Source organism: Ischnura elegans, chromosome 7, assembly GCF_921293095.1.
Source record: "Ischnura elegans chromosome 7, ioIscEleg1.1, whole genome shotgun sequence".
In the NCBI taxonomy this organism is placed as follows: domain Eukaryota; kingdom Metazoa; phylum Arthropoda; class Insecta; order Odonata; family Coenagrionidae; genus Ischnura; species Ischnura elegans.
In genome coordinates, this window is record NC_060252.1 from 65,971,572 (window position 1) to 65,986,646 (window position 15,075).

The following is a 15,075-nucleotide window of genomic DNA, read 5'->3' on the forward strand; positions in this document are numbered from 1 at the left end:
TACCATTTTCCGTAAAAAAAAAGGTATAATGAATGACTCCAAAAGCCTGTATTTGTTTGCGGGAATGGAGCGAAAGACCGCAGGGACTTCACACAATCTCTCAACCGGCAAGTCCTGACCCTTACTCACTCACGCAAGCTTAAAATACCAGGAGAATAAGCTCAAAAGAGCAGGCCAAGATGTATATAAACACAAGAGAAGTGAGTGTAGCGCTATTTCGGCCACCAAGAGGGCCGTGTCAATGCGGAAGTACAATATTTTCACAGCAGCACAGGGTTGAAGTGATCCAATAAGGTATAACCCGGGTCGGTGTAAAACGGACAAGTTTGTTACGATACGGCTTTTGGGGCACTTCATTATACCTTTCTATTGAACGCCGTAGAGCTCAGGTGCTCATATTCAGTAATCATTTACCGTTCTGAAATTCTCACAAGAAGATCATTTTGGTAAAGTATTCGAGGAGAGGATGGGTGCGGAATGTCGAAAAAAACATTTGGAGACGGAATAACAGTTATTGGCTTGACTGATAGTGGTAGTGATGGTATTGAATTTTCTCATGGTCTTAAAGCAATAGATTTGGTTTCGCTTTACTTGAATTGTATCTGGATACAGTAGATTATGGATAATTAGGTCACCAGATTACTTGTCCCGGAACAGAATCTTGAGTGTTCTACGATTTATTTGGAAATAAATCCGTTTAAATGGGCCGCCCGTCGGATGTATTTGCCTAGTTGATATTCACTTGGAAATATAGAATTTATGAAATGTTAAATACCGATTTTGTGTATTATCCCTCTCCATTTAACCTAAATACGCATCCTCTTTCATCGTCTGCCTTACCGCTGCTTTAGTCATAAACACACGCTCCGAATCATTGATAATCACGAGAAAAGTGTGTATCTATAGCTTTTATGCTTTCTCAAAATTATGGAAAAGTTTTCATAGCTTTAGTTGTTTTTCATAATTATATTTGAGGTAATAGGTTACTGAAAAATAATGTCATTCAACTATCAATTATTCGTCTTAGTCACTTTTCAGCTCCTATGCATGCATATTTACAGAATTCTTCGAATAAAAGAGGCAGCCGCTTAACAGGACCTAAGTCTACCGATCCTGATATGTAGGTACCGGATTATTGTGTATTTATGTGTATGAGAGCTCAGATTTTCCCTCTAATTTACAGCTCCAAAGCAAACATATACTACTCACTTACCTATTTAATCCTTCTAGAGTTAGAACCACCAGCTTTGAGCCCATGGATAAAGTGCTTAGGCTGGCAAAGGTCGATGCTTCCTTATCTTGTACCGTTAAGTTCTCCAGAAAGTAATTCTTTCACAATATTTCATGCTCGAATGTGGAAAATTGAGAATAAAATAGCTTTACATGAATTGGATAATTGCATGTATTAGTTTTGTTATAAATTGTAAAGTACGACATGGGCTGCCTCATAATAGTCTTGCTACAGAACACATACCATGAACTGGCACTTGGTGAAAGTACCTTGTTTAGCTGTAATAAATCCTGCTCAATAACTCATACATACTGTAGTTCACATTACGCTCTATAGTTTGAATTATACGGTGTGGGATGCAACTGATTACATCGCATTTGTGATTCCTTTTTTTAATGGACGAGAAGTTGAAGAGGGATACCTCCTATGAAAGCAGACACTTATCCATCCACATCTATGATTTTTCAATGTTTCCTGCAGCGGAGGAAACTATTGTGTAGTTTGTAATAAGTTTTCATCCTCTCTTTACTTTGTATTCTTTATCGATTGCATTTACCCATTTACGACCAGATATGCGAAAACGCACCATAAAAACGATTGCATTGGTGATGCTATTGAGGAATACCAATTTATCTTTCTTAAGACAGTAAACTTATTTGTAAATCTGTTTAACTACGTATGTTTTTCTTTGTGATTTGTTTGCTATTGATTTTATATTTTCTTAGTGACTAGTGATTTGGGAGAATTGTATGTATAACAAAGGTTAGAGTTGATCTTCATGGCAGCGCTAATGCTAATTATAGAGTAAAAATGCAGGTAGAAAGCCACGGAGGCAACTCCTCAATTATTGGAATGCGAGGGCAGCGATTTATGTACAAACTTATGTAATCATTCAACGAATAACAGTTTACCGGTTGATGTTACGTTTTATGTGGAGAAAAATACACCGAACACAATCAAATATAAATAAAAAATACACAGAATAACAACATTACATCGGAATATACTTTTAAGGCTCATCACCCATTACAAAAAAGGCAGAAAATCACGAAATTATTACCTCATGCCATGAAAAGGGTATAATTGGCCATGATATTGATGAATATCAGTCAAGATGAAGGATCAGGCACTCAAGGAGAAGGCACTGGTACTACAATAGTTTTTGCGTTTTTGTGAGTACCCACTTGTTTGCAGTATGCTCTAGCACTCAACAATTTTTATCGTTGTCATTAAAAATGTCGAGGTATTCGTTTAAATGATAATTGAATGATTGAAAAGCGTGAATAGAAAATCATATGAGCTGTTTCTAGATATAAAAGTCGGCGAATAGAAAGCCTTAGAAGAGATTTTGACAATTTTACTCGCAATTTAAGGTAAGCTACCCGTATTACGCCGAAGGTACGAAAGGTGCGCCATTATTTTTTTTCACAGAAAGTAAATTTCTGAGACCATTATACATATTTCTAAATTGTATTTTCTAACGTAAATTACAATTAAATATGGGATAAAAAGCTTATATATCGGGTTAATTCTGACGTTGGACGTAGATGGGTTGAGGTCCTCTTTACGTCTCATGCCATTTCCGGAGCGGACGATACTCCTTTACACTCTAAATATTTTCATCTATGCATTTCTATAGTGCTAAGTGAATAGTTTGCATGAAATCGATTATTTTTCACGCAAAATATTATAGCTTTAAAAATGCATGGTCCAGGTTTTTTTTTACTGCATGAAATAATGCTGATATAGTATTCGCTGGCGCCTCTGTGGTATTTCTGTACTTCTGCCTTCTTGCATGAATGTAGGAAAGAGCGCACAATATCTGTTTGGAAAATTATTTTTTGTGGGTACATTGGTTTGTAGCGGTTTAGCAAGTGATGCTCGTGAAATTTTCTCGGCCAAATAGGATCGGCTCATGGGAATACGATTGATCCAGGACAGATTTTTGTGTGTGTCATGAAAATAATTTTTTCCTCTTCGTAAATGAAATTGTGTTGTAAGCGCGGACTTTTTTTGTTGGAAAAGTTTCTAGTGGATATTCTAAATAAATATTTATCAACGATATAAGAGATAAAGGCGTGCGCAAATGTGAATATTTGCAGAAAGGAGAGTTGATTTGAGATCTGCGTCAAACCAATTCTGGCATTGTTGACCTGTGATTGGTAACAGTGATAGAGCATCGTGAACATTCGCGATTCGTTAAAAACTTCTACCAGCCAATGGAGAGCGTTACTCAGATTTAGCTCGAATTAGTTCACTGATTTATAAACATATTTTCACCATCTCTTAGGTGAACTCAATCGTAAAAATACAGGCTATGAGTAAAACTGAAGCCGGTACTGTGCAAAATTTATAAAAACATAAAAAAACTACACATATACACTATCATGTCGTGAGCATGATTCGCTACGTAGGACATTAACATTTGTGAGTGATGAACGAATGTTTGCATAACTGGGCATGATACGGAACGTGCTGTGTTCATTTAGACCAGTATGCAGTTTGGAGTTCATTATTTTCATAAAATTGCTCCAGGTAGGCCTTAATAATGTTTATTAACCCTCTGAGGGATGTTCGATCGAGTCACTTGTTGCGGCGTTCGGGTGTCAGGATCATCTGGCGGCATGGTTGTAGTGCGTTGGCGGCATCGGATGCGCTCCGTAGGGCGCAGCAGCCGGCGGGTGGTTGCAAGTGCAACCCTGGTACCCGTGGCCGTGGTGCGTTTGACATGTGCTGCATCCCGTCGATTGGTAGTCTTGCCTCGGTGCACAGAAGGGCGTGTGGCCCGCGTTCTCCACCGTGATCACCTCCACCACTTTGGCGTCGTGGGCACAGTGGCGATGCCTGTGACGTCGCCTGCACAGGTAGATGATCAGTCGGACTAGCACTACGATGGCAAGGATGGTGCCGAGGGTCGAAAATATTATTGTGACCGCCGAACCTGTAAAGAAAATTACAGTTACATTTTGGTTATATTAAAAAAAACTTAATGCAGAAATTACATTTTAATGAATGAAATTTATAAATTTTCCTAGAGTTATATACCCCGTAAGAACAAAAAAATATATATTTTATGATCAACGTAAATAGAAAAGTCAACAGTTTGGAACTAACGGTGACAAATTATATGTAAATCAATAAAATTTTCACAATTAAGAGGCTGAATGCAAAGTACACGGGAAATCATTCAACAAAATTCATCTGCATACTTATTTTAAAAGTTAACAGTTGATTAACTGCACTAAAATACTATTATTTAATATGCAAACTCAACTACTACAAGCAATTAATTTACTATTAAAAATAATAACATTTGGAGGTCAGAAAGTAATATATTTTAATATTTCATCTGAAAACTGTCAACAGGAGAACGATTAGAATACGAAGAATAATTTTGTTAGCAATCGTGTTCACAAAGTCAGCAATAAATGCATGACCCAAATAATGTTGTATGAATGCTACGCTTCGCTTTATGAGGAAGGAGTATCATTTTCTGTGTTACCATGGTGAAGAAGATGCTCGAAACGTATCCGATGCTCATCGTCAATTGATTGTATACGTAATAAAATGTCTTATGTTACCGTAGGTTTCAAGTATATTTCTTTCTTGTAGGCATTGTTTCGATGCTGCTAATTAATGATCATGCTTTTCTTTTAAGTGAATTAATCAATGTTGCTAGTCCTATAACCAATTTGGTAACGGTCGCTTTATTACTTCGATGATGATTTATCTTGCGCTATGTGAATTCCACTTTATATACTTACACAGTGGCACTGTATTTTTTTAAAAAGAAGGTTTTTTAAATTCATTATCATGCACGGAATTTCGATTCCCCGTAAGAACTTTTATTTTTTTATCCCCGATTCAAATTCTCGTTCTCTCCCTTCCTTGATTCTCCTACATGCTTTCATTAGCGCCGTTTTCAACATACCCTCCCCCATTAGTGCTCCTTCCATCCACACAATCCGTCTCCTTTTTATATCTTCTCAATTAAATTCATTTCTTCTACCTGCAATTGTATTCCAAAATTCTCTCAACAGAGGTTTGGCCGGGTAAGGTTGCGAAGTAAGGAATTGCCCAGTTGAAGTATTCTAACTCCCATATTTACACCATAACTGGTTTGCACCTTGTAGGTGTTTTTGTTGTCTACAATGGGTAATCATGACAAGTAGGCATAGATGAACTTATCGCCTTTGAAGTATATTTTCTGGCCAAGCATGTCGTATGCGTCAGTTTAATTACAATGCTGTGGTTGTACCTAGGACATACTCGTACTTTGTCGGCATAATTCCTGTAACCAGATAATTATAATTTGACCTCTGAAATGGAATAGCCGGCATGAAAAATAACAAAAGCTACTTTGCTTATTATTCTTTCAGCAGCTTACCTTGGTAATCATCGGAAACCGTTAAAAACTTTTTAAATGTTTTTTTATATTGTAATGGAGACCCTTAAATCGCGTAAATCGAATTACGACGAAATTTATCTAATTCGTAATGTCGCTGGGCGTCAAAAATGGATCGAGTTGCCTAAAAACTAATCGATAAGCTTAATTTTTTTCATCTTAATATATTTTGCTGAAAGTAAGGTGAAGTCAAAGTTCTATCAAAAGCCGTCGACACAAGAATTCGTTTCCATCACTTTATAACTAGGCTCACCGAATGAAATTGAATCATAAATTTAAAAAAAAAATCGTTAAGTTACCCATGTTTTGATGGCTAGCCGGTAATCGGCCGTCTTCGATTGTACTCCAATATCTGGAAACAGCGCAGGGAACGTTCGAACTCGCTTCGATATCTTGGCCGATAGTCTCCGGGAGTGTGGTGCCTTATCGCTTGTCCATGTAGCTGTGGATGGTGTCTCCAATTCATTTATATATATGTGCGTATTCCTCTTATCTCCTATACCTGTCCGCGTGATGTCTTCCTTACGGTGGTTTCCCCTTGCACCATGACGCCGAATGTAATCGGGATGCCTCACGTGCAAATTTTGCGTGACGTACGTAAGGTAAACGGAATCAGGTCTTGTGACTTCCATCTACGAAGAATGACGAGAATAGCATCAGGAGAAATATTCGACTTATCCAACATCAACAGAAGATGCAGATTTTTCAAAACTGACCTGATTCAGCGAACAATAGTGAACTTTACTGGTGATGGGTTGTCTCGATCGCTGCTATTTCTAATGTCATCTCGTTTTCTCAGTGGCTGGTCGTTTTTTGTACAAATTAATCATCTACTGTCATTTCTTTAGTTTATTTAGACAATGATTCGGTTCCTCTTGCAGCTATCATCACGGTTTCGTATTTTCTTCTCGTCCTATTAATGGAATCGCTGGATTACCTTTCATCTCTATAAATTTAACTATAAAAATTTATAGCGATGGACGAGATTTAACCCGCGATTTAATTACTTGGAGAAGAAGGAAAAATGGTGCTGCCCTGATAATGATTATGACGAAAACCGAAACGTTGGATAAAGGAAATGACAATCAATTTTTAATTTGCATAAAAATTGACAAAAAACCTAAGAGAAAGCCAGAAGATATTATTAATAATTGTTAATTTTTTCCATCATCGCCTTCACGAATATGTATTGGGTACACTGTGCTGTTACTTTCGTCATTATGTTATTTTTTAATGATGGAGGCGCTACGAAGTTTACTGGGCCATAAAATTTATTTATTATTCTATTTGGATATTCTCGAATAACGTCTTGAACTTTTTGATCTGGTGCATATAGGTATAGATTGCGGACTGCGAGTTATCGGTATTCAAATTCGAGGGAAAGCGAACAATAATTGGGTCCATATGGGTGCATACCGTGATGGTGTAAATTTCGTATCAAGCCACCTCTGTCTGGGGAATCTAAATCCTTTCCCATTCAAATTGTCTTTCGGCCAGAATACTAAATGAAATTGATGTGAATTACGACCAAGAATAAATATCTTGTGGAGTGTTATTCCGTAAAGCTAGTTGTCGCCCAACTCTTTTGATGAGCTAGTAACTCTTTCGGAGTACTTCTGGCTCTTTCAAAGAACATGAAATCAATAGTCGCTGCTTTGCGGTGAATGCCTAGTATATAATTGAAAAAAATACCGACTCAGGTACCCGTCGGGCCCGTGCGCCACCCTACGGTGTACAGACTATAGATTGCTATGTTTGGAATTACCTTCTAAAAAAAAAGTGGAAGTGAGCGCTTTAAGACGTGATTCACGTAGCGGCCATCATCTCTTATTTAGGAAGCACCCTTAGTTCAAAATGATCACTATTTTTTTTCTTTTATAGGCAAAGTGTAAGGGCCTGAGTAGGATATCATGGGGCCTGTGACAAACGTTTGTGAAAATCTAGTGTCTATGAAGGGTTTTTATTATCACCCCTGAATATTCACTAATTCCTTATGGAAAGAGATTAATTTATGTATCATAATTTGTTTTGGTGTAAGATGTGTATCTTTTTAGCATAGGTTTCGATAATGTTAGGTTTCACGGCGTTAAGTTTCCCCGGAATCAAAACAAAAAAAATCACAAGGCTCGCTTCTGTTGATGTTCTATCAGCCGGAAAATTCTGCTAATGCCATTATCGAGTTTCCTCGTAATGGCAGGAGGTCGCAAGTGCTTTTTTTAATCACCCATGAATTTTCTCTAATTCTTGATTCTGTTTACCTTACGAGTCGTAGATGACGCAGATTTGTGCGCGCGAGACGACTTAGGAGAAGGGCGGGCGGCGTCTTAATGGTTCAGCTACTATCTAGACAGATAACATAAGGCAATCGAGATAAGAGTGGAAGGTGTGCATGGATTGAATCTCCAGCATCTCCATGGACAAGTGATATGGAACTGCGCTATAAGGGACTGACTACACGTTATAATATCGTTACAAAATTTGACATCCTCTTCAGTGTGTATTCATACGTTGGTGCAGTGATGGAAACAGGTGTTAGAGAAGTATGATGGGTCTTTAATATTTTAGAGATTCAAGTTGACCGAAAATCCATCGCATTGTGTCATTGCCTTGCGATGATATTTTCGCCTGAGTTCAATTCTTACTTCTTCGCCGTCCGGAAGGTGTCGACTGCTACGATAGTGAACCCATCATGCGATCGTTAGTGCAGTCTCACGAGGAGAAATTTCCGGAATGAATGGCATAACAGAATCGTAAAATTTGAAGAATGAGGAAATAGGGCCCATAGGGTTCACGCTACAATGGCAACTTTCTGCAGTGTCGCTTTGAAGGTCTTGTTCCTCTCCTATCTCTTTCTCTTAAATTTTAGCTGAAATTATGAAAGCCTTCAAAATGTATTCCATCTATATTGATCTTGAAAATTTTTATTCTCTCTTCATATTGTTGTCTCTTTTTCACTTTTTTCGTCGTATCGTGTGTCGCAGTTTCTAAGACCTGCAAAACAACTGATAACGGCTGGCTCTCGCAGTGTGTGATCTTTAGCAACTACTTCAAATAAAGGATTTGAACTGTCGTTCAAATACGTTGATTTGAGCAAGATTTCATGGGATTTGTACTGCCACTCGCGTCGCTGGTAATATTTGATTTTTTTGCATGCACTAGAGGATTAAAAGAGGATCTAAATATACGTGGGGACGACGATATTCTGTTTACTTGGATTTCACTTGCCGAAGAACAAGGAATTACAGATGACGGGCATTTCATCGTCCACCTATTGGGCCTCTGAATCTTAAGTCGCAAAAATAAAAAATACTCTTCTTTATTACATTTTAGAACAACATTGTTATCGTGTCGTATCTTGCTGGGAGGTTTAGATTTTCCGTTGCATCAATCCGCGGAAGCCTTCACAAGGAAATCATACCTCGTTATGTTCACGTATGCTACATTAAAATATCCCTTAATACCGCAAGAACTAAGGTAATTTATGGCGAAGTAAATATGAAAGTAATATCAACTTCAGGCTGTCGATTTACGAAATCCGCCTATTCAAACTGTAACATTACATTACTTGGTTGTTAAGAGATGGCGTTTTAGAGACGTGTACGACAGAGTCCTCTAGATTTCTCTCTCAACACTACTCTCTCAGTTATTATATGGCAATATAGAGGACTCTGGTGTTAAGGCCGTTTTACACGGTACACGGAATTGCGCAATCTGACATACGTGCGAAGGCGTAATCAAAGCGCGTCGTGTGAAGCGGTGAATTGCTAGAACACATGCGAGAATGCGTGGACGCGAGACGGCAAAATAGCCCATGTTCTAATTTCGTTCATGCATTCGCGCAATTCCACGCCATTTTAGAAATTAATGCAGCTCTAACCTGCGCTATTCCGTGTACCGTGTAAAACGGCCTTTAGATAGTGAAAAAGAGCCTATCACGGGGTGCAGTTAAGAACGTTCTCTCATTTAATCCGAGGAGGCGCCTTTTTCTGGTTATCTAGTAATCAGTAACTAGCCTTTCCTTTGATGAAGCCAGTTCATATATGTGGCCAGTAGAGGCGCCACCAGTCGAAGAGCCCATTGGGAGCATCACGTTGCGTAGCATTGGATTTTTTAGGCAATACATCCTGGAAATGAGGAACAGACCGACCGTAGCCTATATTATAGGCTACAATGTGATTTATGCTTTGTAATACAGCTCTTGTGCTTGTGGCGCTACCCCCAAACCTAAGCGGAGCTAGCTTCTAGAGAGGAACATGGAACACAGCGGGCTGGGATAGGAAGTTACAGGGGGCTGGTCTTGGAACAAAAGAAAATGTATATCGATGACTAAGTTCTAACAACACGTATCTCAAATTCGGCCGGTTTGAGATAGGTATCTTAAACCAAGTGTAATAACATTAAAAAATAAAATACAAGCAAAAAACAACTCTTTGTTTGGAGTTGAATGCTTCTTTTTCAGTTTTATGAACTTTTGGTTTTTAATTTCAGTGTGCAAGTAAAAAAAATTAATCGTTTTATTTTGCTCTCCTGAAAAATTACTATTTTTTAGGTACGTGTTGTTAGAACTTAGCCATCGATATATTGAAATGATTTTTGGCTTTTTCGCGTGTAATCAAGATTGAAATGGTGCACCCCAGATCACATAATCGCCCTCTACGACATTTACATGTCTGGGAAGATTGCTGATTGGCTGATTATGTCGCTAGCTTTTGTTTACGTGTTTTTCATATAGATCAAATATTTTTAATCATTTCATTTAGTACCCACGAAGGAGAGGAGGGGTCAAGATTTTGATTGAATTTGTTGTTTAGGATTCCATTTTCCTAATTTTTGCAATCCCATATTAATATTGAAGTACAGGAATTTCAATGTTGCTTACTTTTCGCCGCCACTCAGAGTGATCTACTTATATTTAATCTTAGTGTCTAGGAGGCATGCTATTTCAGGATGGTCACTCTTTTGGAATCTGGGAGATTTGGGGAATTTCATCGTCTCTGAAGAGTCTTGGAATATCAGGGAAAATGAAACAAAAAATGGAAAAATTTTCATTGCTGCAAAAGTAAAATGATTATATTTCTTTAGGTTTATACTACGTTTCCCTTAGGTTTCCTTTCCGCCTTAGTTTTATCTTCTTCATTTGAACTTATCTTGCCATTCAGGTGGCGCTCCATAACGGTGAAATATAAATTAATTTTGATTATACTTAATTTTCTTCAAGGTTAACACTCATTTGCTGTTAATAAAATTCTTATCTTGTGTTGAGGTAAACATTACGTGAGATAATCAATGTCAGGCAACCTGAAAATTGAATATGGTCTGGAAAAGTGGGGAACTTTCAATTTGATATAAAAGTGGCCAAATTCTCCTATCTTTAAAAAATCTTGGACGCTAGTTATCGTGAAATCGGTGACCAATCGAAAAAATATATTAATTATATATATATATATTGTTTATCGTCGTCGCTAATTACCATTTTGACGTCGGGTCGTAAAAATATCAAAATTCTCGGAAATACGAAAACTCTAGCGACAATTACAAGCAACAACCATAATTCAAGTTAGTAAATGTGAAGAAACTGCGTTTCAGCTTAAATTCGTGAGTTATATTTTTTCGTCTTCATTGTAGTGTGAAGAAGGACCAAGTGTATACCATATTTGTAGCCTCAAGTAGAATAAACATCCATGAGCACCTTGAAAAAAATTGGAGCATACGAATTTATCCGAATTTTTATTGCATTATAAAAAGATGAAAACTAATCATTATCTTGAAATTATTTCAATTTTGCGGATATTTATTTACTCTTTTAAAGTTTTAAAGCTTCATCAGCAATCGTGTGTACATCGATACAAATAAATAACATTCTGGAGCTAATAACTAAAATAAGTTAATTCAAGTTGAACACTGTCACTGTGGCATCATTTGTAAGTACCCGTGGATCGCCAAAACACAATCTTGGTGGGTTCACTGCTTCGGAGTCACTCACTTTGACCACGCTCGTTTGTCGGCATTGAAGTAGACTTATCGACGGCAGACGTACCCGTATACTTTAGTTTGGTATACCCCAAACATCACTTTATCACATATGAGATTGCACATGATTGGGACTGTAATTCTTGCACCCATGACCGCTTCACCGTGCGTGGGGCCAAGCAGGGGCGTAGCGAGGAATGAAGGCTAGGGGCAGTTTAGGTGAAACTAATACCGGGGTGTGTGGGGGTAAGGAATACCCTCCAGGATAAGTGGTAGGTGCGAGATTAATGCATTGCGGAATTTTAAGATAAATTGTTCAATATGGTGAGTTTTACGGCTTTCTGATGGATATTTTATTAATCCTTAGACTAGATATTAATAATATCAATCCAATTAAGTAAAATGGATTAAACTCAAAAATTTCTCTGAGCTCTGGGGGAGATTTTATCCCCCAATCCTCCCCCCTCGCTGCGCCCCTGGGGCCTACGGTGACACAAAGGCTGTAAGTCGGATCGTTTGATAGCAGACTTGATGGGATACAAGAGGAGGAAAAGATAAACTTCCACTCTCAAACGGTGTGGTTTCCTCATATCCTTGCATGATGGGTTGTCTCCGTGTTGGTTGCCTGTTCGTAGGAAGGTGGCTCAAGGAAATAGAATCCCATACGTGGGGATACAAAATCGTTAGGCCATGGAGGAGGGTAGCCCGTCAGTGTCATTGGATTTACCGCCTTGGGGTCCAGGGTAATCGTCCAAGGCGGTTGGCAGCAGTGACAGTGCGTCTGCGGGGGTAGAGCGGCTACTTCAACTGTCCTCACCTCCATGACCGTCGCTTCCGAGATGAAGAATTTACAGCGGTTGTTTCTCCGACACCAAAGCATGGCTTTTCCCAGCCCCAACACAAGTATGGCGAATGTGACAGCTAACCCGACGTAGAGTATGATGAGTTCGTCTGCAATTTAACGAGGATGAGTATCAGTCTCCAATTAAGAGTCATTCCACGTCGACTCAAAACTAGTGAAGCAACGTCTCCGTTTCGTCTAAAATTTGGCATAGTTATTGACCCTTTTAGGCTAAAAAAAATATGTATTTGTACCTTTGCACTACAGTTATTGACGAAATTGCAGGACACCAAAGTTAGAGGATAACAAAGTGAGAAACTTTATGAAATTTGACCGTATCTATACCATAGGCGAACTTAATAGCTTAAGCACTGGGTCTTCCGGCCAGCTTTCTAGTGCTCCGAGTTTCCAGTCAGAGGAAGTTAATGAAAAAACCTCTCCTTTCATTCAACTGGTTTTACTTTGTTCAACCTTCGACCTCATGATTAAATAATATTTTGCGCGTATATTTGCTGAGTTATGTATGCCTTATGTACTTGAAGTTTGTTTTTCTGTTCATATTTTTAGAGTCAGTTAATTTTTAAACAAGCGGCTTTATGCATTCGTGAGGATAGAGGAATGTAGCGTCTTAGCTATTCACGGTTATAAGTGGATGTCAAGTAGCTTGCGCGTTGTCGCATATTTTTATGAGGACCACGTGAAGGAGAAATGGAGAAGGGTATGAAAACAATTTCGGGAAGTGACAGCGAAAGTTAAAAGCCAATGGCTTACCTTAGTAATCATTCTAAACCATTAAATACTTCTTTAATGATTTTTTAAATATAATAGTGAAGACTTTATTTCCCGGTAATCGAAGTACGACGGCATTTATCGCTTTCTTAATGACTTTGGGCGTTATAAATGGATCGGGTTGCCTAAAAAGAAATCGATAACCGTAAGGTTATGCCATTTGTTTTGGTGAAAGTAAGGTGAAGTCAAAGTTCTATCAAAATTAGTCGATACAACAATTCATTGCTATCACTTTAGGAATAGGCACACCTAGTGAAATTGAAACGTAATTTTTTTTTAATATTTGTGAACTTACTCATGTTTAGGAGGTTACCAGGTCATCTGCCGTCTTCGATCGTTCTCCGATATCTGGAAACACAATGTAGGGAATTTTCAATCTTGGCCGATAGCCTCCGAAGTGTGGTGCATTATCGCTTGTTTATAAAAAGCTGTATGGTACCTTCAATTCATCTATATATGTGCGTACTCCTCTTATCTATATCTTTCCGCGTTATGACTTCCTTATGGTAGTTTCCCTTTACACCACGACGCCCACTGAAATCGGGATGTCGCAAGTGCAAATTTTACGTCACTTAATTCAGGTGTACGATTATCGAGTCTTGTCATATCCATCTACCAAGAACGGCATCAGGAAAAATATTTGATATATATTCATCATCAGCCGATGATGCTTATCTTTCAGAGTTAATTTTATCGTGTGGACTTTTTTTATGTTGGATTTTGAAGTATTCTGACTTCTTTTAACCCCTGTCTTTAGTTTTACGCCGTTGCTTTCGTCATAAAAAAAATGAATTCTCGTCATATGTTTAATATATCTTCCGGTCTACGGAATCTGTCATTAAATGTGTCTTTAAAAGTTGCCATTACACTGATGGCTTGGTTATCTCTGGCTGCCAGTTCGTCGAAATATTTGGTTGCTGTTTTCTGTACTATTCCTTTAACTGCCGTCACTTTGCTGATGTAATACACCGCTTGATTTCCCAACCATTGTCTTATTTAAAAAAAAATGAGCTAAGTTGTCTTCTTTCAAGTTTATCTATCTTGTCGATATTTTCTTTGGTTAGTAAGCTCCACCGGTGCCGCGTACAGTAGAGCTGACTGTATGAATGACGTATATAATATTGACTTTGTGGCCTCTGGCTTGGCGTTACTTTTTAATGCTGGGCCTAGAGACACCCTCGCCCAGAGTTAATTTTATTCCACGTAGCGTCTAATTGTATGCTACGTCAGAGATACGCATGCGAGAAAGAGAACTTTCGTTTTTATAACGGAATTGGGGGATCTTTCTTTTACGTAGCGAATACAAAATAATAATGAAAGGAATTATTTTATCCCCTAAACTAATGCGAAAGGCACTATTCCAACTCATACAAATATGCAATCAGGATGTTACAGCAAGTATTACTCGGACCGCAAAGACTTCCTAAAATATTGGTTGCATAATAATAGTTTCCTAAACTCGAGAGCATGAAGAAATCGAGGGTGGGCATTCTGCTCTTAATAAACCGACTGAGGCTTATTATTCTTGGGAAAATCATTAAATATATGTGGATATTTAGGAAAAACGCCAGACATTCCTTTTCGCGTTTGGCTAAAAATGGAGTGTTTGGGGACTCCTTACCATGTTGGAGTGACGTCGGATGTCGCTGTTAACTGAATATACACCGGGAATGGATATTGAATGACGTCCCTTTGCCTTTTTGGACTAATGTCCATGTGTATAATCAGCCAACCCACCTTGCTGGTGTTATTGACATCTTATCTGGAATGCCATCCTAGGTGTAGGTATTCAATTCTATGTTTGACATTTAACGTCTCTGATTTTAAAAGCACACTTAT

The 15,075-nt window shown here is 38.2% G+C and overlaps 3 protein-coding genes across 5 annotated transcripts in view; 1 reads left to right on the plus strand and 2 right to left on the minus strand.

Moving 5' to 3' along the window:
- Positions 1–15,075, plus strand: part of LOC124162640 (phosphatidylinositol 4-phosphate 3-kinase C2 domain-containing subunit beta) — a 117,259-nt gene that overhangs the window by 58,701 nt on the left and 43,483 nt on the right. The window lies entirely within an intron of this gene.
- On the minus strand, positions 3,569–6,059 carry LOC124162647. The gene is made up of 2 exons (XM_046539241.1): positions 5,936–6,059; positions 3,569–4,172 (listed from the first exon to the last, which is right to left on the minus strand). Exons 1-2 carry the CDS (start codon positions 5,937–5,939, stop codon positions 3,844–3,846), a joined length of 333 nt encoding a protein of 110 aa, XP_046395197.1. The 5' UTR covers positions 5,940–6,059; the 3' UTR covers positions 3,569–3,843.
- Positions 12,038–13,732, minus strand: LOC124162646. The gene is made up of 2 exons (XM_046539240.1): positions 13,532–13,732; positions 12,038–12,557 (listed from the first exon to the last, which is right to left on the minus strand). The coding sequence occupies exons 1-2, from the start codon at positions 13,533–13,535 to the stop codon at positions 12,193–12,195; spliced, it is 369 nt and encodes a 122-aa protein (XP_046395196.1). The 5' UTR covers positions 13,536–13,732; the 3' UTR covers positions 12,038–12,192.